General features: G+C 46.7%; 1 protein-coding gene and 3 non-coding genes across 6 annotated transcripts; all 4 read right to left on the bottom strand.

Moving 5' to 3' along the window:
* Positions 1-1,062: 1,062 nt before the first annotated feature.
* trnav-aac lies at positions 1,063-1,135 on the bottom strand. The gene has a single exon. It is a non-coding gene; the product is annotated as a tRNA-Val (tRNA).
* An 8,854-nt stretch (positions 1,136-9,989) lies between these two features.
* Positions 9,990-10,063, bottom strand: trnan-guu. The gene has a single exon. It is a non-coding gene; the product is annotated as a tRNA-Asn (tRNA).
* Positions 10,064-12,293: 2,230 nt separating this feature from the next.
* Positions 12,294-12,366, bottom strand: trnav-cac. The gene has a single exon. It is a non-coding gene; the product is annotated as a tRNA-Val (tRNA).
* A 2,675-nt stretch (positions 12,367-15,041) lies between these two features.
* LOC119959416 (zinc finger protein 239-like) lies at positions 15,042-17,091 on the bottom strand. 3 transcript variants are annotated; one of them, XM_038787702.1, is made up of 2 exons: positions 17,063-17,091; positions 15,042-16,416 (listed from the first exon to the last, which is right to left on the bottom strand). In XM_038787702.1, exon 2 carries the CDS (start codon positions 16,327-16,329, stop codon positions 15,571-15,573), a length of 759 nt encoding a protein of 252 aa, XP_038643630.1. In that variant the 5' UTR covers positions 16,330-16,416; positions 17,063-17,091; the 3' UTR covers positions 15,042-15,570. The 3 variants fall into 3 exon arrangements, with proteins under 3 accessions (XP_038643630.1, XP_038643631.1, XP_038643629.1); XM_038787703.1 differs by having other exon boundaries at positions 16,684-17,082; XM_038787701.1 differs by having other exon boundaries at positions 16,786-17,082.
* Positions 17,092-22,383: the final 5,292 nt, after the last annotated feature.

Here is a 22,383-nt window from a genome sequence, read left to right as displayed (position 1 = left end):
TGATCCCAACGCCATCTACTCTGCATTGGAGAGACTAAATGCCGACTGGGTGACCGCTTTGCAAAACACCTTCGCTCCATCGACAAGCTGGCGGCAGACTCTCCTGTCGTTTGCTATTTCAACTCACTGTCTTGCTCTCATGTCCACATGTCCGATCTTGGCCTGCTGCAATATTCCCATGTAGCTCAGCACAACGCCGAGGAACAGCACCCCAACCTCAGAATAGGCACGGTACAGCCTTGCGGATTTTACAGTACGCTCAACAACTTTGTACCGTGAAATCACACTTCCCACTTCACCACATGTTTATTTCCATCAACTTATTTTCATTGCTTCCATTGATATGTCTTCCTCTCCCATTGTCTCCCCCTCCGCATTCCCCAAGCCAATCGCATCCCTCTTGGGAAATCCACCCCTTGTTCCTCATTGTCATCTGCCATTAACACATTCTAATCTTCTAAACGCCTCTGAAGCACAGTTCTTAACACTGATTAGAAACATTTACATTCCCTTTTTCTTTCGACCCAACACATTTTTGTTATTCTCCACCTATCGCTGGCGGTCTGTCGAGGCCCAATGCTTCACGCTCCCCTCTCCCCCCACCCACTCCGCCAGTCTACACATGACCAAAGATCCAGTTGTCCAGCTTCGACAAAGAGTCACCCAGACTCGAAACGACACTTGCCATCTCTCTCCACAGAGGCTGTCAGACCTGCTGAGACTGTCCTGTGTTTTCTGTTTTTCTTTCTCATTGACGCATACGCAGTAAGTTGCTTTTATCGTACATTTAGAGATGTTTGAAATGGTGATTAAATATGTTCATCTGCATCCGTAAACCCAATAGATTCTGTGGTGGATGAACAAACTGCTGATATCCGAATTGTGGCAAAATAGTAAACGCTTTTCTTCCCCCGGCGTCTTGAAAATTCAGTATTTCTGACTTTGTTGCAGGAATTTTAATATCTCATGCGAGACCAAATCTCATGTTCCTCGAACTTGCGAGATTGTGGGAAGAAACGTATTTTGTGCAAACATTCGTCACGCAAAATCAGAAGCACGCGATGTTTCTGCCCGGTTTCGAACCGGGGACCTTTCGCCTGTTAGGCGAATGTGATAACCACTACACGACAGAAACTGCTGAAAGCGTCACAATCAGTGGCCCTGTGCAATGTTGAACCTCAATGTGTTGCTGCAGCTTCTAATGGTTCCGCTGAGAGGCCATGTAACTTATTGGAAGAAGCCGTTTCTTTAAAACTGATGTCTCAACTTTTCAAAGGATCAGATATTGAACTTTGCTGAACTGGAGATAAGTTATGTTTTGCTTGAAGTTAAATTGTGAGGGCAGAGTTTTCATAACTAACCACAGCTGAAACAAGAATTGATGATGCCCTGCTCACTTTGCATCGGGAACCAGCTGTCCAACCCACTGAACTGAAGGGGACGCCAAAACTAGGAACTGCGAGCCAGCCAGGAGTCGAACCTGCAATCTCCTGATTCGTAGTCAGACGCGTTATCCATTGAGCCACTGGCCCACAGCAGTTACAAGCTTTTGTTTTTCCTCGATGATGAAGACCAGTTACGAGGTTGAGGTAATATTTAGCAACAGACTAAACTGGAAACGCCAGATGTTTCTGCCCGTTTTCGAACCGGCCACTTTTCGCGTACAAAGCGAATGTGATAACCACTACACTACAGAAACAGCTGGCAAAGCAGATGCCAACGGACCTGTGTCACCTCCAACTCAACTGCCTTGTTGCAGCTTCGCATGGTTCGGCTGAGAGGCCATGTCATTTCTTTCAAGAACACGTCTGTTTCCTTAAAATAGATGTCTAAACTTACAAGCCAGAAGAAGAACCTATATTGAACTGAAGTATTTGTTCAGCAAATCTCTAACGGCGGAATGCTCTCTTCTATTATTAATGCAGCATTCTTAAATCCTACAGAAATAAGCAACCGACTTACAAAATATTTGTTTCGTTATTCAATGCTTGAGTTGAGTTTAAGAATTGACAATTATGTGTTTCTTATATTTGACCTCTTTGTGTTTTGGTGTGTAAAATGCTGCAGCCTAAATACCGTTCATGTAGAAGAAAGGAGGGGTAATTGTAAATCAACTTTGAGCCTGGATTCCCACACTGGCTTTTCCTGTTTCTCCATCAGGAAGACCGTTTTTCTTTCCAAAAGCTGGTTCAGTTAAGTCTCTGGCATTTCCTCTAAGTCAGTTACAGTATCGTTTGTGTCTGTCCTTTTGAGTACACGTTACTATAAGACATCCTTCAATCTGGCCTGTTGCATTTGCTGATCCCTATGCCATCTACTCTGCATTGGAGAGACTAAATGCCGACTGAGTGACCACTTTGCAAAACACCTTCGCTCCATCGAACTAAAGGGGACGCCAAAACTAGAGTCTAAACCAACGAACCGCGCGAAAAGTATGGACGCATATTGTCATTGGCATCGAAATTCGATCTAACATCTGGATTGGATTGGATTGGATTTGTTTATTGTCACATGTACCGAGGTACAGTGAAAATTATTTTTCTGCAAGCAGCTCAATAGATCATTCAGTACATGGAAGAAAAGGGAATTAAACAGAATTCAAGAAAATACATGAGAATACATAATAGGGCAACACAAGATATACAATGTAACTACATGAGCATTGGCATCAGTTGAAGCATACAGGGTGTAGTGTTAATGAGGTCAGTCAATAAGAGGGTGATTTTGGAGTCTGGTGACAGTGGGGAAGAAGCTGTTTTTGAGTCTGTTCGTGCGTGTTCTCAGACTTCTGAATCTCCTGCCCGATGGAAGAAGTTGGAAAAGTGAGTAAGCTGGGTGGGAGGGATCCTTGATTATGCTGCCCGCTTTCCCCCAGCAGTGGGAGGTGTAGATGAAATCAATGGATGGGAGGCAGGTTCGTGTGATGGGCTGGGCGGTATTCACGACTCTCTGAAGTTCCTTGCGGTCCTGGGCCGAGCAGTTGCCATACCAGGCTGTGATGCAACCTGATAGGATGCTCTCCATAGTGCATCTGTAAAAGTTGGTAAGGGTTAATGTGGGCATGCCGAATTTCCTTAGTTTCCTGAGGAAGTATAGGCGCTGTTGTGCTTTCTTGGTGATAGCGTCGACGTGAGTGGACCAGGATAGATTTTTGGTGATGTGCACCGCTAGGAATTTGAAACTGCTCACCATCTCCACCTCGGCTCCGTTGATGCTGACTGGGGATTGTACAGTACTTTGCTTCCTGAAGTCGATGAGAAGCTCTTTAGTTTTGCTGGCATTGAGGGAGAGATTGTTGTCGTTACACCACTCCACTAGGTTCTCTATCTCCCTCCTGTATTCGGACTCGTTGTTATTCAAGATCCGGCCCCCTATGGTCGTATCGTCAGCAAACTTGGAGATGGAGTTGGAACCAAGTTTTGCCACGCAGTCGTGTGTGTACAGGGGGTAGAGTAGGGGGCTAAGCAAGCAGCCTTGGGGGGCACCGGTATTGAGGACTATTGTGGAGGAGGTGTTGGTGTTCATTCTTACTGACTGTGGTCTGTTGGTCAGAAAGTCAAGGATCCAGTTGCAGAGTGGAGAGCCAAGTCCTAGGTTTTGGAGCTTTGATATGAGCTTGGCTGGGATTATGGTGTTGAAGGCGGAGCTGTAGTCAATAAATAGGAGTCTGATGTAGGAGTACTTGTTTTCGAGATGCTCTAGGGATGAGTGTGGGGCCAGAGAAATGGCGTCTGATGTGGACTGGTTGCGACGGTATGCGAATTGAAGTGGGTCAAGGTGTTCCGGGAGTATGGAGGTGATGCGCTTCATGATCAGCCTCTCGAAGCACTTCATTACAACTGACGTCAGGGCGGTAGTCAATGAGGCATGTTGCCTGATTCATCTTTGGTACCGGTATGTTGGTGGTCTTCTTGAAGCAGGTGGGGACCTCGGAGTGGAGTAGGGATAGGTTAAAGATGTCTGTGACTACCTCTGCCACCTGCTATGCGCAGGCTCTCAGTGCACGACCAGGAATCCTGTCCGGGCCCATTGCCTTCCATGGGTTCACTTTCAGGAAGGCCGATCTGACTTCGGAAACTTGATGGTGCGTATGGGTGAATTATGGGCTGCTGGGGCACTCGACCGCGGATTGTTGGTTACCTGCTCAAACCGAGCATATAATGCATTAAGTTCATCGGGGAGGGGTGCTCTGCTGCCAGAGATACTGCTCGGCTTCGCTTTGTAGCCCGTAATGTTGTTTAGTCCTTGCCACAACCGCCGAGAGTCTGTCTGTGACTCTAGCATCTGCGGAGAAAGCGGAAAATATTGGAACAACTCAGGGAGTCAGGCGGCATTTGGCGAAAGGACAATAAAGCTCGTCTTTCACCATCACCTTTCATTAAAACCGGGACGGGTTAGAAATGTAGGGCGTCTTAACCAAGTGAAATCCCGGAGGGAGCAAACAGAACAACAGGAAAGGGCTCTAATTGGGGGCAAATCAAGAGAGATTAAATGAGAAGAGGCTTTGGGTTCCTGGCCACAAGGGGAGGTTCGCATCAAATCAGAGAATGATTACACCACAGATTGAGGCCATTCCGCCCGCCGTGTCTGTGCCAGCTCTCTGTCAGATCAATGGAAGCAACAAATGTCTGTTGAGCTTCTTTGGAACAATTCAAAGTCCGAGGTCCGGGAGGTCAGCGTTGAGATCCAGTTCTCCAGTCAGTTCAATTCTCCACTTGGGCTCTGTGGATTAGAAGGGCGTTGGTCTCGGAGTATGATTCTCGCTTTGGGTGTCTCGCTGTCGGAATTTGCGAGAGGTCCTTCAATGGTGCAGCGATCCCAATACCGCAGCCGGCTCACGGTACTTGTTATCACAACATTATCACATCTTGCTTTATTGCAGCAGAGAAATGCATTCCTCTGATTGCCAGTGACACGCCAGTGAAAGACAAGGCCAGTAAAATTGGGCAGCCAAAGTTGGACATAAATATGTACGTAGAAATACTGGAAGTTTGTCACTCGCGGAATTAATATAGTGCCAGGAATGTTATAGCACTCAGAATCACAGATGCACAGAACCAAGCAATTCAGATGAGGCCTTCCGGTCAATCGAGTCAGCACCAACATGTGAAAGATACAGGACGAACTACAGGACCTCATTTGTCAACACGTGTTCCATAGCCTTGAATGTGAAGACGTGCCATGTGTTCAGCCAGGTACTATTTAATGGATGTGAAGCACACTGCCTCTACCACCCTCCCACCTAGTTTACTCCAAACAGTCACCATCCTCTGGCTAAATAAGATTTTCCTCAAATTCACCATAACCTCCTGCCCCTCACCTTGAACTTGTGTCCCCCCGTAACTGACCCTTCAACTAAGGGGAACAACTGCTCCCTATCCACCCTGCCATGCCCCTCATAATCTTGTACACCCAAAACTATGCAACGTCTCTTCATAACATAAATGGGCGAAGTATGTCCCTGATCTGCGTGGGAATCGAACAAAAGACATGTCGTGTCAACAGAAATTTCAGGTATTTTCGATCGAAAAATTGATTTCTATTAAAGTCTAAACCTGGCACCATGTGCTTCCCATGTCCCAACTGATAGTAATTCTCATGTTGCTCGGCGGTTATTATACATTAAGCGGATATTGTCGTAATAATAATCTTCACTAGTGTCATAAGTAGGCATACATTAACACTGCAATGAAGTTACTGTGAAAATTCCCGAGTCACCACACTCCGACCCCTGTTCAGGTACACAGAGGGAGAATTCTGAATGTCCAATTCACCTAACAGCACGTCTTTTCGGTACTTGTGGGAGGAAACCGGAGCACCCGGAGGAAACCCACGCAGACACGGGGAGGACGTGCAGACTCCGCACGGATAGAGAACCATGCCGGGAATCGAACGCGGGTCCTAGGAGCATGAAGCAGCAGTGCAACCCACTGAACCACAGTGCCGCCCATTAAGTACCTTGTACATTTTGTACCGCAGCTCGTATTGATCCATTATGCTTTTCGTTAAAAGAACAGGTGACAAGGAGTCTTTGTCCTTGGACTTTCTGCAAGAGCAGGCCATGATTTTCGTCCATCTCCTCAGTTGACTGCCACCCTCTGCCGGTAGGTTGATATTCTGGTTTTAAAGTTACAATACAATTTGCGGTATGATGGACCATAATAAGACCATAAGACTATTAGACATAGGAGCAGAATTAGGTCACTTGGCCCATCGAGTCCGCTCTGCCATTCAATCATGGCTGATATTTTCAACCATAGCTCTCAAGATTTCCCAAAACTATTCCTCTCTTGATCTACACAAGGACAGAGAAATGTCCGGTAAATAGACATGATTGCTTGCCTGAGCCTGGGATCAATTCTTTCTCGGAAAGGAACCTCAGTGATGCTGTAAACACTCACTCAGGGTTATGTCCGGGGCTTTAGGTTTTCTCGAACGCTGTTTCTCAGTGCGCAGTAATAGACCTCCCCATCCTCCACATCGAATGCGCTGATACTGAGGTAACCGTTCTGTTTAGATTTGTCAGCAAACGCCATATATCGTCCTGAACCCACATCTTTCTTCATTGCTGAGTTGTTGGTGATAATCCATCTCGGTGGCTGTGCCGGCTTCTCCTGATATCATTGCATTTTGTACATGTTGGGGCCTTTATATTGGCAATTTAACTTCACTGAAGCCCCTTCTGAGACTGTTATTGTCACTGGTGACTGAGATACTGGATTGAACATTGCCGGCCTGCGAAAGTGAAAGGAATGAAATGAACAGATTGTTGTTCCTTTATAAAGTTAGAGTTTGTTCAATTAAGAGGTGTTTTTTAGCGTGGCCACTCCACTGAGCCTGTACATCGAGGTTGTGGGAGTGAGAATGTTCAAACACCACACGGACAGTGATCTGGGACCGGGATCGAACCCGTGTCCTCAGTGCAATGAGGCAGCAGTGCCAACCATTGCGCCACCGTGCCGCCCTGAGTTTAAACAGAGTTGATATAAATCTACTTCTAACTGCGGCATTTTTTGGGACCTCTGATGCAGGCACTTCGTCGACATTCCCGATCGTTAATTACACATAGCCTATGTGTATTAATATGCTAATCTGGTTTAATTAACACTGTAACTACTTACTGTGCCAAAGCGCCGCCAGTATTATCACAACCATGTCTGACTGAATCTCTCCCAGTGAACTGGACTGGACTGAGTCAGGGATTGTGTAGGAGAGAGGGAACTTAGTGCAGTGCAGGGAGAGGGTCTATTGTGACATCACTCGCCTCCCATCCTATCGGCTTGGCCGACACCATCAGGTGAGTTTCTGACGCCCGTGCTTGAATTTGGCGCCCTCTGCTGCCGGATTCGGTTTACTCCGTGTTAGAATTCGGCTGTTGAGTGGATTCAGTGTTGACTGCAATGCATATCAGGGCGAGAAACCTGGACAGAAATCTAAATTTCAGCTGTTAATACACTATCTTTGTCACTATAGGTGTTTCTAATCAAAAAATGATGCTTAATCTGTAGTTCTCGGTTCACACCATGGATGCGATGAAGTCGAAAGAATGCCAAGATTTTGGTGGACATGCGGAGGTTAGAACTCAGAATAATAGCAGTTTATTGTGGTTCTGACGAAGAAGGTACAAAAGGGGAACTGCTCTGAACATCGCTTTTTTCAGAGACCAGATTATCTGGAATTATTTTCATTAGCTGAAGGTTAAATGTCCTATAAAGAAGATAGGTGAACGATATTTCATGCTGCAAGTGTTTGCGAGACAATGAAACTTCTTTGAATGGATCAGCACCGAGGCAGGGGCGGGATTTGAACCCGCGATTTTTGGTTTACGAAACCAACGCCTTTCCTCTTGGCCACCGCACCTTATGAAAGCAAGTGAGGTTGATTGCACTGTGAGTTGTTATCATTTGGAGTCTGGCGCAACAATTAATGAGAGAAGAAGAATCAATAGAACATTTCAAAAAGCATTGTCAGAACTTGAGAACGGAAAACCCCGCGGGATTTAAATGCAGGGTAAAAAGGGCAATAGAAAAAGTTATTTCAAATAGGCGCAGGTAGCGTCAGTTCAATCTGCCCCACCCCTCCGACACTATATTGTTCTCAGTGAGTTGAGCAGGTGCAGGATGGTCACGGGATGCTGGGTGCTCAACTGTCGCTATTTCCGCCCCATCACTTGTGACTGCAGCTGATAGCCGCCGCACAATTTTCAGCTTTGAGTCTGCGGTGCACCGGTCACAGTTTCCGTGTGATGCCCTCGCTCCAACACCATTGGGATATTCTAGACATTGCTGCCGCTGCTCGATTCCTGTCATTGGTTGGATCAGCAATGCAGTGGGACCTGAATCTGGATTGCTGCTCTGACAGATAATTGATAATTGATAAGCGATTGATTCAGGAACTATCGCGGGGAACCGCCTCGTCACCCTCCTCGTTATGATCTCGCTACTCAGTATTTCCTTCAATGCAAAACCCCTATTCTCCCCTTACTGAGTGACCAGATATTATTGTTAATTAAATAATAATGAGTATGGTGCAGGTGACCGTTACGTTGGTCAAAATGAGGCTGATTCTGAATTTTGAGATTATTATTGTTTTCTGTTCGTTTCTATCAGACTGGAGCCACCAAGACCCAGTGGAACATCTGGACGCTGAAATGAGGGTTGAAGAGGATACTGACGCCACACAGCAGTACAATCGATACTGACGATCCTGATACACAATCAGCATCCGGGCAGCCTGCACGGTTCATATTCCGTCTGATTGGAGAGAATCTGCGCAGCAGCAAATGTAGAAGTGATCGCAATATGACACATATATAGAGAAATACCAGCACAACAATATAGAGATCCCTATATGTGTCTGTGCCGTCAATCACATTATAGCAGAAAGGCAGTGGGTCCCAGAAACAAACCGACACCAAGAGGGGTAGGGGTATATGTGTGTGTGTGTGTGGTGGGGGGGGGGGGGGGGGGGGCGGTGATATTCATCTCTCAAGGTGGATGCGAGAGGGCGGTCAGAAAGACCATCGCCATTTATTATTATGTGAAAATGGAGCAAGACGGGTTATTGGATTGGATTTGTTTATTACCGAGGTACAGTGAAAAGTATTTTTCTGCAAGCAGCTCAACAGATCATTCAGTACATGGAAGAAAAGGGAATTAAACAAATTTCAAGAAAATACATGGGACTACATAATAGGGCAACACAAGATATACAATGTAACTACATATGCATTGGCATCGGTTGAAGCACACAGTCAGTCAATAAGAGAGTCATTTCGGAGTCTGGTGACAGTGGGGAAACTGCTAACCATCTCCACCTCGGCCCCGTTGATGCTGATAGGGGTGTGTACTTTGCTTCCTGAAGTCGATGACCAGCTCTTTAGTTTTGCTGGCATTGAGGGAGAGATTGTTGTCGGTACACCACTCCACTAGGTTCTCTATCTCCCTCCTGTATTCGGACTCGTCGTTATTCGAGATCCGGCCCACTCTGGTCGTATAGTCAGCCAACTTGTAGATGGAGTTGGAACCAAGTTTTGCCACGCAGTCGTGTGTGTACAGAGAGTAGAGTAGGGGGCTAAGTACCCAGCCTTGCGGGGCAACAGTTTTGAGGAGGTGTTGGTGTTCATTCTTACTGACTGTGGTCTGTTGGTCAGAAAGTCAAGGATCCAGTTGCAGAGTGGGGGTGCCAAGTCCCAGGTTTTGGAGCTTTGATATGAGTTTGGCTGGGATTATGGTGTTGAAGGCGGAGCTGTAGGCAATAAATAGGAGTCCTTGTTTTCGAAATGCTCTCGGGATGAGCGTCAGGCCAGGGAAATGACGTCTGATGTGGACCGGTTGCAACGGTATGCGAATTGAAGTGGGGCAAGGCATTCCGGGAGTATGGAGGTGATGGGCTTAATGATCAGCCTCTCTGACCTGCTTGGTCTGCTTTCAAAGCCAGCGATTTAGCCCTGTCCTAAACAGATATAATCCAGGAGTGGAACAACAATTCGTCTCTGGGTGGGATCGAGCCACCAACCTTTCGGTTAACAGCCGAACGCGCTAACCGATTGCGCCACGGAGACGACAACAGGATCACAACTCTGTGAATTTCAACAGTGACCGCCAATCCTCTGATTGCCAGGGACCGAATGAGAATGCTGGCAATATTGGTCCCCTGAGGCAGTGCGGAAAATATCTGGAAGGAGCGTACACATGGTCCCGCGGGCATGGACATTTGTGAGACGTGGAATCATCACAGGCCCGTGGATTTTACAGAACTCACTTGGACAGCACCACACTTTCGTTGAAACACGTCCCTTATCTGGGAACCTCCATAACAGAAAGCAGGAAATGTCAACATAGATTTGATGTATTTTCGATCAGAAAGTCGATGTTCCGCTGAAGACTACTGGGAGCTCAGACTCATTGGCATAAGGTCGACCTAAGTTAACGGTCCTGGAAGATTTTATTATCCCCACATCTGAGAACTTTCATTACTGCTGCTCGGAAGTGGATATTCCAAGCTTAAATTTACTGTGCATCGCGACATGCTGATTAATCTCACGAATCCGAAACGGCTCCTCTATTGACCAATACAAGGACAGAGACGGCAATGCAATTGTGGAGAAATAGACCTGAGTATTTTTCTGAATCCAGATCAAACCATCCTCCGGTACAAGGGCAGGAACGCAAATTTACTGGAATTGAAAATACTCTCTGAGGCTTTCGGACGTGGTTGTAGCTGCTTTGTGACACTCTGCTCATTGCACAGTAATAGACCGCCCCGTCCTCCACACTGAGCGCGTTTATATTGAGGTAACCATTCTTTTTAGACTTGTTGGCAGCCCCCAGATATCGTCCTGAGATCTCCTCTTTCTTCATCGTCAATATGTTAATGATGACCAATCTCGGCGGCTGTGCCGGCTTTTGCTGATACCATAGCATGTGGTACATCGTCCGGTCTGTATATTCGCAATCTAACTGCACTGAACCCCCTTCTGATTTCTAACCTGCCCCGGTTTTTATGAAAGGTGACGGTGAAAGACGAACTTTGTTGTCCTGTCGACAAATGCCTCCTGACTCCCTGAGATGTTGCAGTACTTTTGGCGTTCTCCGCAAATGTTAGATTGATTTTCGATGGCAATGACAGTATGCTCTGTTTCGTTTCGCGGGGCTGGTTGGTCTAGGGGTATGATTCTCGCTTTGCGTGTATCTCTGTCGGAATTTGCGAGAGATCCCGGGTTCAAATCCCGGAGGAGCCCTTCGATGAGGTTTTCCCGTTGGTCAAACCGCATGTTTTCTTCATTTCTTTGCAGCGTCGACGGCGGGATTCATTCACATTGGGTTTGCTTTGAGAAGCTGAGCTCAAGCTGCGTGGAACCAATACGTTCCCGAGAAGCTTGTCTATGGGTGGGCATTCACATTTCTATTGACTAATTCTGGTGGACTCAGACAGCTCTTTGTCCCTTTCATTTTATCAGTTCAACAACTTCAGACTGTGAACTCTCACTTCCCCCTTCACCACATGTTTTTTCCATCAACTCATCATCCCTTCCATTGATATGTTTTACCCTCAGCATTGCCCCCCTCCCACCAGCCCATACCATCCTACTTCAGCAATCTGATCCCTGTTTGTAATTGTTCTCTGACGCACTGCTTACCTTTGTTCTGCCATTAACACATTCTGACCGCTTGATGCGCCATCAGCACCTTTCATAGCCTTGATTAGCCTCATTTACATTCCCTTTTTCTTTCTGCCCGAGACATTTTCGTCATTTCCCACCTATTGCTAGCCCTCTATCGAGACCCAATACAGCACTCCACCACCCCCACCCCCCACCCACAATCGTCTGAATGTCCAGTTCCAGTTCTCCAGCTTTGACAAAGAGTCCACTTGACTGGAAACGACAGCTGCCATTTCGCTCCCCAGAGGCTGTCAGACCTGCTGAGATTATCCAGTATTTTCTGTTTTTGTTTCCGTTTGAAGCATCCGCAGTAAGTTGCATTTGTCACACATTTAGACATGTTTGAGATGGTGATTAAATATGTTCATTTGTAAATCGCTGAAATTCTGTTGTGGATGAACTAGCTGCTAATATCCGAGCTGTGCCAAGATATGAAAATTCTTCACCTCTCATTGCCTGCCGAAAATTCAGTGCTTGGGCCTTAATGTTCAATTCAGTGTAGTGGCTCATGTGAGACGAAATCTCATAGTCCTGGAACACACGAGATTCCGGCAACATTCAGGAAACAGAATTATTTTGTGCCCAATAATTGTGCAAACTTTTCTCACACGAAATGCTAAATGTTCGATGTTTCTGCCCGGTTTCGAACGGGGGACCTTTCGCGTGTGAGGCGAATGTGATAACCACTACACTACAGAAACCGCTGGCAAGCAAAGGACGTGCGGAATGTACAACCTCACTGTGTTGCTGCAGATTCTGATGGTCTGTTTGAGAGGCCAGGTACCTTGTTGCAAGCGACAGCTGTGTCTGAAATTAACAGATGTCTCAACATATAAAGCCGTGAGATGTAGAAATTATATCGAAATTAACATAAATTATATTTTGCTGAATGTCGGTCTTAAATTTGTGCTCTTTGGTCTCGAGGTCTGGTTCTCGTTTAAGGATTTTCAATCAATGCCTATGGGAGTGGTCGTGGGTTTAAATCCAGGACAGGCTCTTTACTCCAGGTCAGAGATTACGAATTGTTTGCGATGCTGACGGCGGGGTTGATTTACATTGGCCCACTCTGAAAAAGATTTCTCAGGACTCGGAATGTTTACGTCGTTTCTCTCCCCACAGATGATGCTCGAGAGAGAGAGAGAGAGAGACAGTGTCTGAGCTGGAGTGCGTTTGGATAAAATTGATGCTCCAGATCTGTGTTAACCACAGGGACGTGAACCATCTAATCCACAGAGCCAAAGTGGAGAATTGAACTGACTGGGGAGCCGGATCTTAACGCTGACCTCCCGGACCTCGGCGTCGTGAAATGTTCCAAAGAAGCTCAACAGCCACTCGAGGAACAGCAGCGCATCTTTCCACTGGGCTCAATACAGCTTTCACACTCAGTGTGTGTTCAGCAGTTTCACACTGTAAATGCTGCACCCATTTTGCGTGTCCTTACATCGCAGATTTGGGTTTCAATCTTGTTTCCACTTATTCTTTGTGTCCAGGCGGTAGTTGTTGATCAATATGCCATCGATAGCTCCTCCAGACATATCTTTTGTTTCTTTGTTTCTTCCATTGCGCTAACAGAGAGCTGGCACAGACACGGCGGCCGGAATGGCCTCATACTGTGGTGTCATTATTCTCTGATTTGATGCTAACCTAACTCTGATTTGTTTGCTTTCGAGGGGTTCGTTGGTCTAGGGGTATGATTCTCGCTTCGGGTGTCTCGGTGTCGAAATTTGCGACAAGTCCCGGGTTCAAATCCCGGACGAGCCCTTTTCTGTTCGTCACGCAGCATGTTTACCTCATTTCCTTGCGGCTCAGACGGCAGGACATGACCCCCGCAAATCCCTCCCAGTACCCCCTCAGCTTAGTATATGCCCAAAACATGTGCACGTGGTTCGCTGGTCCTCCCGCGCACCTAGCGCATTTGTGCCCTATCCCGAAGAATTTGCTCATCCGAGCCACCGTCATATGGGCCCGGTGAACGACCTTAAATTGAATCAGCCCGAGCCTAGCACATGTCGCGATGATTTGTGTTTTTCACTTTGAAACCCAACATTGTATTCAGTCATGTTGTGATCACTATTTGATCAATGTTCCCGCACAGTTAGTCTACTAATTAAATATGATTCATTACTCAGAACTAAATCTAATATAGCCTGTCCCCTTGTTACATCTGGAACATATTGCTGCAGGAAACTATCCCGGACACATTCCAGAAATTTACCACCTTTCTGACAGCTGCTTGTCTGCCTCTCCCAATCTATGTGTCAGTTAAAATCCCCCATTAATACTACTCTGCCTTTGTTACACACATGCCTAATTTCTGCATTTACACAATCTAACACCTCAGATCTGGCACCAGGGCATCGATGCACAACACCCATTACAGTTTTAGTTCCTTTTCTGTTCCTCAGTTCCACCGATATGCTCTCCACTGGATTCATTCCCTCCATTTATCCTCCCTCACCATAGAGGAGACAGTATATCTAATCAGTAAGGCTACTCAGCCCTCTCTGCCATCTTCCCCGTCCCTCCTGTAAGCTTTATTTAGTTCCCAGTCCCGACCATCCTGCAGCCATGTCTCTGTAATACCTACTCCATCATAATCTTTAATTTGAATTTGCACCTACACCTCATCTAGTTTATTCCTTACACTCCGTGCATTAGTTTGTCGAACTCTTACTTCGGCGAGACCCCCAACATGCCCCTCAGCACTGTTGCTTTATTCACTTGTTTATTATTTACCTCTTTTGGTTTAACCAGTATACTCACCGTAGTTATTTTTTTAATATTTAGAGTACACAATTATTTTTCCAATTAAGGGGCAATTTAACATGGCCAATCCACGTACCCTGCATATCTTTTGGGATTGGTCGAGTGAGGCCCACGCAGATACAAGGAGAATGTGCAAACTCCACACGGACAGTGACCCGCGGCCGGGATCGTACCCGGGTCCCCGGTGCCATGAGACAGCAGTGCTAACCACTGTGCCACCATCCCACCCTTATACTTATTGGCATTTTGCCATTGGCTGCAGTTCCTGAACTTAGGTTCCGGACTATTTCTTTACTCTCTATCCTGCTACTTGTTTTTGGAACTGAATTGACTTCCCACTCCCCAGAGTCTACCAAATATGTTCAGGCCAGACTGAAGGGTCATGGTGTTGTGATCTCACTTAAAGAGTGTGGAGCAGTCGCAGCATCTGGGTTACAATGAACATTCATCTTCTGGAAGCCCTTGTGTGGCCGGTGACAATGTGCGGCTGTGAAAGCTGCAGCATCAAGAAGCCGGACGAGGCTCCAATAAAAGTGTTTGAATTGAAAGGACTCAGACGGATATTCTGTCTGTCATGGATGGCAAAGTGGACGAATGAGTGGGTGCTGGAGAAAGCTGGTGTTCAGAGGAACCAGTTTGAGGCAGTGATATCAAGGAAGCTCACGTATTTTGGACATGTGTTGTGAATAGGAAGGGAGTGTTTGGACAAAGAGGTAATGCCAGGCACCTGGACACTGTGTACAAGGAAAGCCCAAAGGTGGCCTGGGTGGATAGTATCAGAATGTGGACTGGCCTCTCAATGGGACAGGCAGTAACAGCAGTGGAGAAATCAGTGAGAAAGATTGTCTAGACAGCGGCCAACACTTGGAATGAGGATGGATGAAAGACAAGACAGGACACCTTTTGCGGTAGGCAAAAGAATATTTACTAAACAGGATAAAATTAATGTACTATATCTGCATTTGCGGATCATTGCAGTGGAAATGTGCTCTTGCTCAAAGAGAATCAGTCCACTGGAGTGAAAATTGGAAGACCGACCAGTCCAGAGAGAAACCCTCTGACCTTCCCTGTTCACCAAATGTCAGAGTGAACATGGTTCAGTCCTGGATGTGATTAACAGCAGAATCCAACCCCTCTAATTACTTGTGAACTCGCTGGTGCCTCCGCAGATGGGATGCATTTCTGAATCCTATCCCACACACGGAGCAGATAAACGGCTTCTCATCAGTGTGAACTCGCTGGTGTGTCAGCAAGTTAGATGAATTGGTAAATCCCTTGCCACACACGGAGCAGGTGAATGGTCTTTCTCCAGTGTGAACTCGCTGGTGTGTCAGCAGGTTGGATAAAATAGTAAATCCCTTCCCACAGACAGAGCAGGAGAATGGTCTCTCCCCAGTGTGAACTCTCTGGTGTATCAGCAGGTTGGATGAATTAGTGAATCCCTTCCCACACAGTAAGCAGGTGAATGGTCTCACCCCAGTGTGAATTTGCTGATGTGCCATTAGGCAGGATGAATCTCTGAATCCTTTCCCACATTCGGAGCAGGTGGATGGTCTCTCCCCAGTGTGAACTCGCTGATGTCTCAGCTGGTTGGATGAATTAGTAAATTCCTTCCCACACACTGAGCAGGTAAATGGCTTCTCCCCGGTATGAACTCGCTGATGTGTTAGCAGGCTGGATGAATCTCTGAATCCTTTGCCACACATGGAGCAGGTGAATGGGCTCTTCCCAGAGTGAACTCGATGATGTCTCAACAAGTCAGACGAATTAGTAAATCCCTTCCCACAATGAGAGCAGGTGAACGGTCTCTCCCCAGTGTGAGTACGTCGATGAGTTTCCAGCTCAGATGGGAAAGTGAATCCCTTCCCACAATCTCCACATTTCCATGGTTTCCTCATGGTGCTGGTGTCCGTGTCTCGGTGCTTTTCCAGTCACACTGATCGTAAAATGGCCGAATGATGCCGTCAGATCTTGCTTTTAATATTCTATTAAAGGAGATTAAAAATGTCATCACTGTCAGTACAGCTCACAAATTCAGAACAGACAATTGACACTGTGAAACATGCTTTCCTATCTCATTCCCCAAATGCTGTAACTTTCCACCCACTGCTCCGAATATATTTAATGATGCAGCCTCCACTGTTCTCTGGGGAAGAGAATTGCAAAAACTATCCACCCTCTGAGGGAAGAAATTTCTCCTCATTCACCCGAGGAAGGAGCTGTGCTCCGAAAGCTAGCCATTCAAAACAAACCTGTTGGACTTTAACCCGATGGAGTGAGACTTTGTACCGTGTCCACTCCAGTCCAACGCCGGCATCTCCATATCACATAAAGAGGGCGCCCGTATTTCGCACCTTTCATTTACTCAAACATTTTCTCTCCTGGTCACTGGGACCCTGAATCTGCTGCTCCGCAAAAATGACCGCGCATGCGCCCCGCTCCCTGTTGAACGGAGATGGCGCCGCTGGAACTGGGCCTTTCCCGGATAGAAGCTCCGCAGCTGCAAACTCGGGACATGCAGGATCTGATTCCGACCGTGGGGCCTGTACCAGGTGTTTATGAAGCCTCCGTTCCCTCTCCACCCGGACTCACAGCTCCATTACTCACTCCGCCCCACCGACTCTAACCCACCACAAAGGCGCTCCCGCACTGGCAGTGCTCCGAACAAAGTGACAATACGCATGCTCCAGATACAGCCTCGACTGCGCATGCACCGGAGACACCACTGCGCAAGCACCGTGACACCACTGCGCATGCTCCGGATACAGCACTGCGCCTGCTCACTGGCCTCCTGTGGAGTGAATAGGGCACATTCACAACCGCAGGGAATGATTGGTAATAGTCCTACCAATCAAATCCGAAACACTCAACCAAATAACTTTGTTACGATTTGAGATTAATTAATTAAAAATCTCAAATTGTGAATTGGTGATCTACTATGTTCCGTTTTCTCAGTGTTCTCTTGTGTGACCACGCAAAGGTATTCAAGCTTCTATGCTGTTTACTCTCTTGCCTCCTCTCATGGTACTGACTCTGGCTGGGTTCAATCGCGCCGTCACTGGTCCCTCTCGCTTTCTCTCTCTATTCCTGATACTGAATATTCAGTGTTTCACAGAATGATACTGCATGAATGGAAGTCGTTTGGCCTTACTTCCGCTCCTATGTCTTATGGTCTTATTAGACTTGTACTGGCTCTTTGGAAGATCTCTTCATTGAATCCCACAGCCCTGCTGGCAGAGTGAGAACAATGTGTATCTGCTGTTTTCCAATTGGATTGTTCATAGTCACAATCACCCCTGTGGAAAAAAATGATTTGCCCGTTTTCTTTTAGAATACCCAATTCATTTTTTCAATTAAGGGACAATTTAGCGTGGCTAATCTACCCAGCCTGCACATCTTTCGGTTGTGGGGGCGAAACCCATGCAAACACGGGAGAATGTGCAAACTCCACACCATCACAGCATTTAGCCTATCAATCTGAGGACATCATCATTATTATTGCCCTTGAAACTGTTGACAGAATCAACCACAATTCTGAAAGCTCCATTAGTTGTAACACTCTCAGTGAAAACATATTTATCTAGCAAAAAACACACAGCTTCTCCACAGCAGAAAGGAAACCACTCACACACCAGTCCAAACTCTGAATGATTTCGGATGTTGCTAGTAATTGTCCAGAACTAGTTGTTATTTGCGAGGTGAAGGTACATCAGTAGCAGGAGTTGGTGAAGAGGGTGATGGTAATAACCAGGCAGTCTGACTCACCAGGAATGCTGCTCTAGAGGAAGGTCCATGGGATCCACCCAAAGTACAATCATTGGCACCGGTATGACAGACTCCAGATAAACCTGATTTAAAACACTTGTCAGGATCCATACCCTAGCGTGAGAATGGTAAAGAGGTAATAGACTTTCCCTTATCTCTCACAGCAAGGACTCACCCATCCTACATGATGAGGTTTTCTATCACAAAGAGGCTCTAATTCGATTTGGGTCACATCTTGATGTCTTACAAAAAGATTTTTTGTTTAGGGATCAAATTGGGGGAGTGTTTTTGTCTTTCATGTCCCCATATGCTCATAATTAGTTCTGGTGGCTGAGGAAACACCAGGATGTTTATCAGCACCTGAACCTGTGTCCAAACTAATCCAGTCATGCAGCAGGAAGACTAATTGGGAAGTTCCACATGATGGTCTGGATAAATTGGGAAGAACAAGTCTTTTATGGGCTATTCAGAACTGAGGGAAGGAAGCACGGTATCTATGTTACTATGGAAATGAGTGTGTCAGGTACAAAATTTAAGAAGTCTGATAACTAGATTGAGAATAAGTACTATGTTTGACTTTATCCAAAAGGGACTAGATGTGGATGGTCACCATGCTCGTGGACAATGTCATACGATCACCGCTCTTCAAATTTTCCTTTCTGAGCTCCAGCCAGGTAATACTAAACATTTAGGTGGGAAAGTCAAAGATCTGGTTCAGGGGAAGGTGCTCCTACAGATGTTTCACTGGGATAGTTCCCTCCATGCTTGAATTGAAATTAACTATTGTTACCTGTTCCTGGATCTCCTGTTATTAGTTGGAAGAAGTCCACCATGGACCACCGTTGGAATATTGTGTACAGTGCTGTGGCACCCAGAACCAGCTAGTCTCTCATATAAGTTCAGCATAACCAGCTTGCTACTGTACTCTATGCCCTTATTATAGAATACTGTATTATAATAACCTTTAATAATTTTTATTGAAACAAGTAGGCTTACATTAACACTGCAACAAAGTTACTGTGAAAAGCTCCAAGTCACCACATTCTGGCACCTATTCAGGTTCACGGAAGTAGAATTCAGAATGTGCAATTCACCTAACAAACACGTATTTCGGGAATTGTGGGAGACAACTGGAGCACCCAGAGGGAAGCCATGCAGATACAGGGAGAGCGTGCCGACTCCACACAGACAGTGACCCAGCTGGGAATCGAACCTGGAGCTGTGAAGCCACTGTGCTACCCACTGTGCTACCGTGCTGACCCATATGCCTTAACTGTTCTCTTCACCTATCCTACCACCTTTAATGACTTCTGCACATATACACGTAGGTACCTCTGCTTCTGTGCCCCACGATGGCACAGTGATTTCACGCGGGTTTGATTCCGGTGAAACCTCCCGGCTGAGTCCAGCATCGGCACTGCGCATGCTCCACATCACCATGCCCGGGGAGTGATTGACGGCAACCCTGGACCAATAGAAAGAGACTGGCGGAACTGGAGGACCCAGCTGCTCCTCCAACCAATCGGAGTGAATCAGGGGCGTGACTGAGCCCCAATCACCATCGTAAATTGGAGCATGCGCAGTGCCGATGATAGTTTTGGATTTCGGCGGTCGGGTGGAAATTCTCAGCCGGTCAATTTCAGGTCGGGTGAGTCATAAGGGAGGGATGGAGCCAGTGGATGGGTCGGGAGGTTTCATAAACACTCCGTGTAGGCCCCAAATTCGGATTACGAAGCTGGAATACGGGAGTTCAATTGGCGATCGCTGTTCGGGCTTTTCCCCGAGACAGGCCCAGGTGGCCGGGCGCATGCGGAGGGAGCGAGAGGAACGGCTTTGCTCCGCCTCCCATTCACTCTGGCTGGAGGACCAACCGCACTTGTTCGGTCCTCCAGCCCCGCCCCCTCTTCCTATTGGTCCGAACCTGCCGTCAATCAGTCTTCGGGCATTGTGAGCTGGAGCAAACCCTTCACAATCATTATGTGGAGATGCCGGTGTTGGACTGGGGTGAGCTCAGTAAGAAATCTGACACCAGGTTAATGTCCAATAGGTTTGTTTCAAATCACTAGCTTTTGTAGCACTGCTCCTTCCTCAGGTGAATGAAGAGGTATGTTCCAGAAATATATACATAGGGAAAGTCAAAGATGCCAGACAATGTTTTGAATGCGAACATTTGCAGGTAATTAAGTCTTGACAGATCCAGAGAGAGGGGGAATCCAGGTTAAAGAGGTGTGAATTGTCTCAAGCCTGGACAGTTGGTAGCATTTCGCAAGCCCAGGCCAGATGGTGGGGGTTGAATGTAATGTGACATGAATCCAAGGTCCCGGTTGAGGCCGTACACATGTGTGCGGGACTTGGCTATAAGTCTGCTCGGCGATTCTGCGTTGTCGCGCATCCTAAAGGCTGCCTTAGAATGCTTACCCGGAGATCAGAGGCTCAATGCCCTTGACTGCTGAAGTGTTCCCCGACTGGAAGGGAACATTCCTGCCTGGGAAGGAAACCCTGGCAGGTGGGCGGGGAGGATTCACAAACCCCCAATAAGCTCCCGAAGCGTGGTACATTGGCGAGACCATGCAGACGCTGTGACAGCGGATGGACGGGCGTCCCGTGACAATGAATTGGGTACACTCAATTTATTTTTAAAAAGTAAACTTTCAATGAATTCAAATTTTACCTTCTGCCTTGGTGAGATCCATACCTGGGTGCCTGGAAGATCATTGGGACAGTACAAAATATTTTTGTCACTCTGGAACATGAATTGGACAGTAAAGATATTAATTTTGGGTCATTAGGACAGTAAAAAATACTTTTGAACATTTCTCCTCAGCGGATATAAAAATATTGAAAATGGGATAAAGGTTGTTTGGCTGACAGTCAATCTTTTTTACTTTTTTAAAATAAATTTAGAATTCCCAATTCAGTTTTTCAAATTAAAGGGCAATTTAGCGTAGCCAATCCACCTAACCTGCACATCTTTGGGTTTTGGGGGTGAAATGTGCAAACTCCACACGGTCAGTGACCCGGAGCAAACCTGTGACCACAGGGCCGTGAGACAGCAATGCTAACCACTGCACCACCGTGCTGCCCAAGTCAAACATTTTCCTGGTCGGTCAGGAGTCCTTTTGCCTCTCAATTGGCCAAGGAAGGCAGTGTGTCACAAGGATGGATGAGTTGACCGATTAATGGCCGGAGGAAATGAAATGAAAATGAAAGTTGCTTATTGTCATGAGTAGGCTTCAATGAAGTTACTGTGAAAAGTCCCTAGTCGCCACATTCCGACGCCTGTTCGGGCAGGCTGGTATGGGAATTGAACCGTGCTGCTGGCCTGCCTTGGTCTGCTTTCAAAGCCAGCGATTTAGCCCAGTGTGTTAAACCACCATCCAGGATGGTGACAGGTCATGTGATCAAACCTCCAGGAATACATTTAATCAAAGTTGGTGAGGAGAGAATGTTGTGACTATCTATCCTAAACTGACAGTGAGGTTTCTGTAAATTTACAGGATACTGGAAGTGGAGGTTTAACAGATGGGAAACGCAAACCAAACGTCACATCGCGATCTGACAGAGTCACTCGATTCATAAGAACCTGAATTTCAGCAGCATCTGGGTGTGGAAGGTAAAAGGTTTGTCTGTTCTGTCTGTGAGGGAAGATTTCAGGACTCAGTGTGACTGGAAAAGCCCCGAGATTCACAAACCCTGGTCAGACCAAATCTGGAGAACTGTGTTCAGTTCTGGGCAACAATCCTGAGGAAGGATAGAATGGCCTCGGAGGGAGTGTAGCACAGATTTATCTGAGTGATATCTGAACCCCCCCGGGGTTGGGTTAAATTACAAGGCGAGATTAGACAAAAATGTCAGAGTCAGCTGGCAGCACGGTGGTACAGTGAGTAGCACTGCTGCCTCACGGCGCCGAGGTCCCTGGTAGCCCTGCTGCCTCACAGCGCCGAGGTCGCAGGTTCGATCCCAGCTCTGGGTCACTGTCCATGTGCAGTTTGCACATTGTTTGCGTGTGTTTCGCCCTCACAGCCCAGGGTAGGTGGATTGGAAAAAATGAATTGGGTACTCTAAATCTATTTTAAAAATTTAGAAAAACAAAAAATGTTAGTCATTATGAGCAGAGGGGCATTCGGTCCATTGAGTCCATGCTAGCTCTCTAATCGGCACAGTGGTTAGCATTGTTGCTTCACAGC

The sequence above is a fragment of the Scyliorhinus canicula genome, unplaced genomic scaffold (assembly GCF_902713615.1).
Source record: "Scyliorhinus canicula unplaced genomic scaffold, sScyCan1.1, whole genome shotgun sequence".
NCBI lineage: Eukaryota > Metazoa > Chordata > Chondrichthyes > Carcharhiniformes > Scyliorhinidae > Scyliorhinus > Scyliorhinus canicula.
Note: the sequence above shows the minus strand (reverse complement) of the source record. Positions and strands in the feature narration are given on the sequence as shown.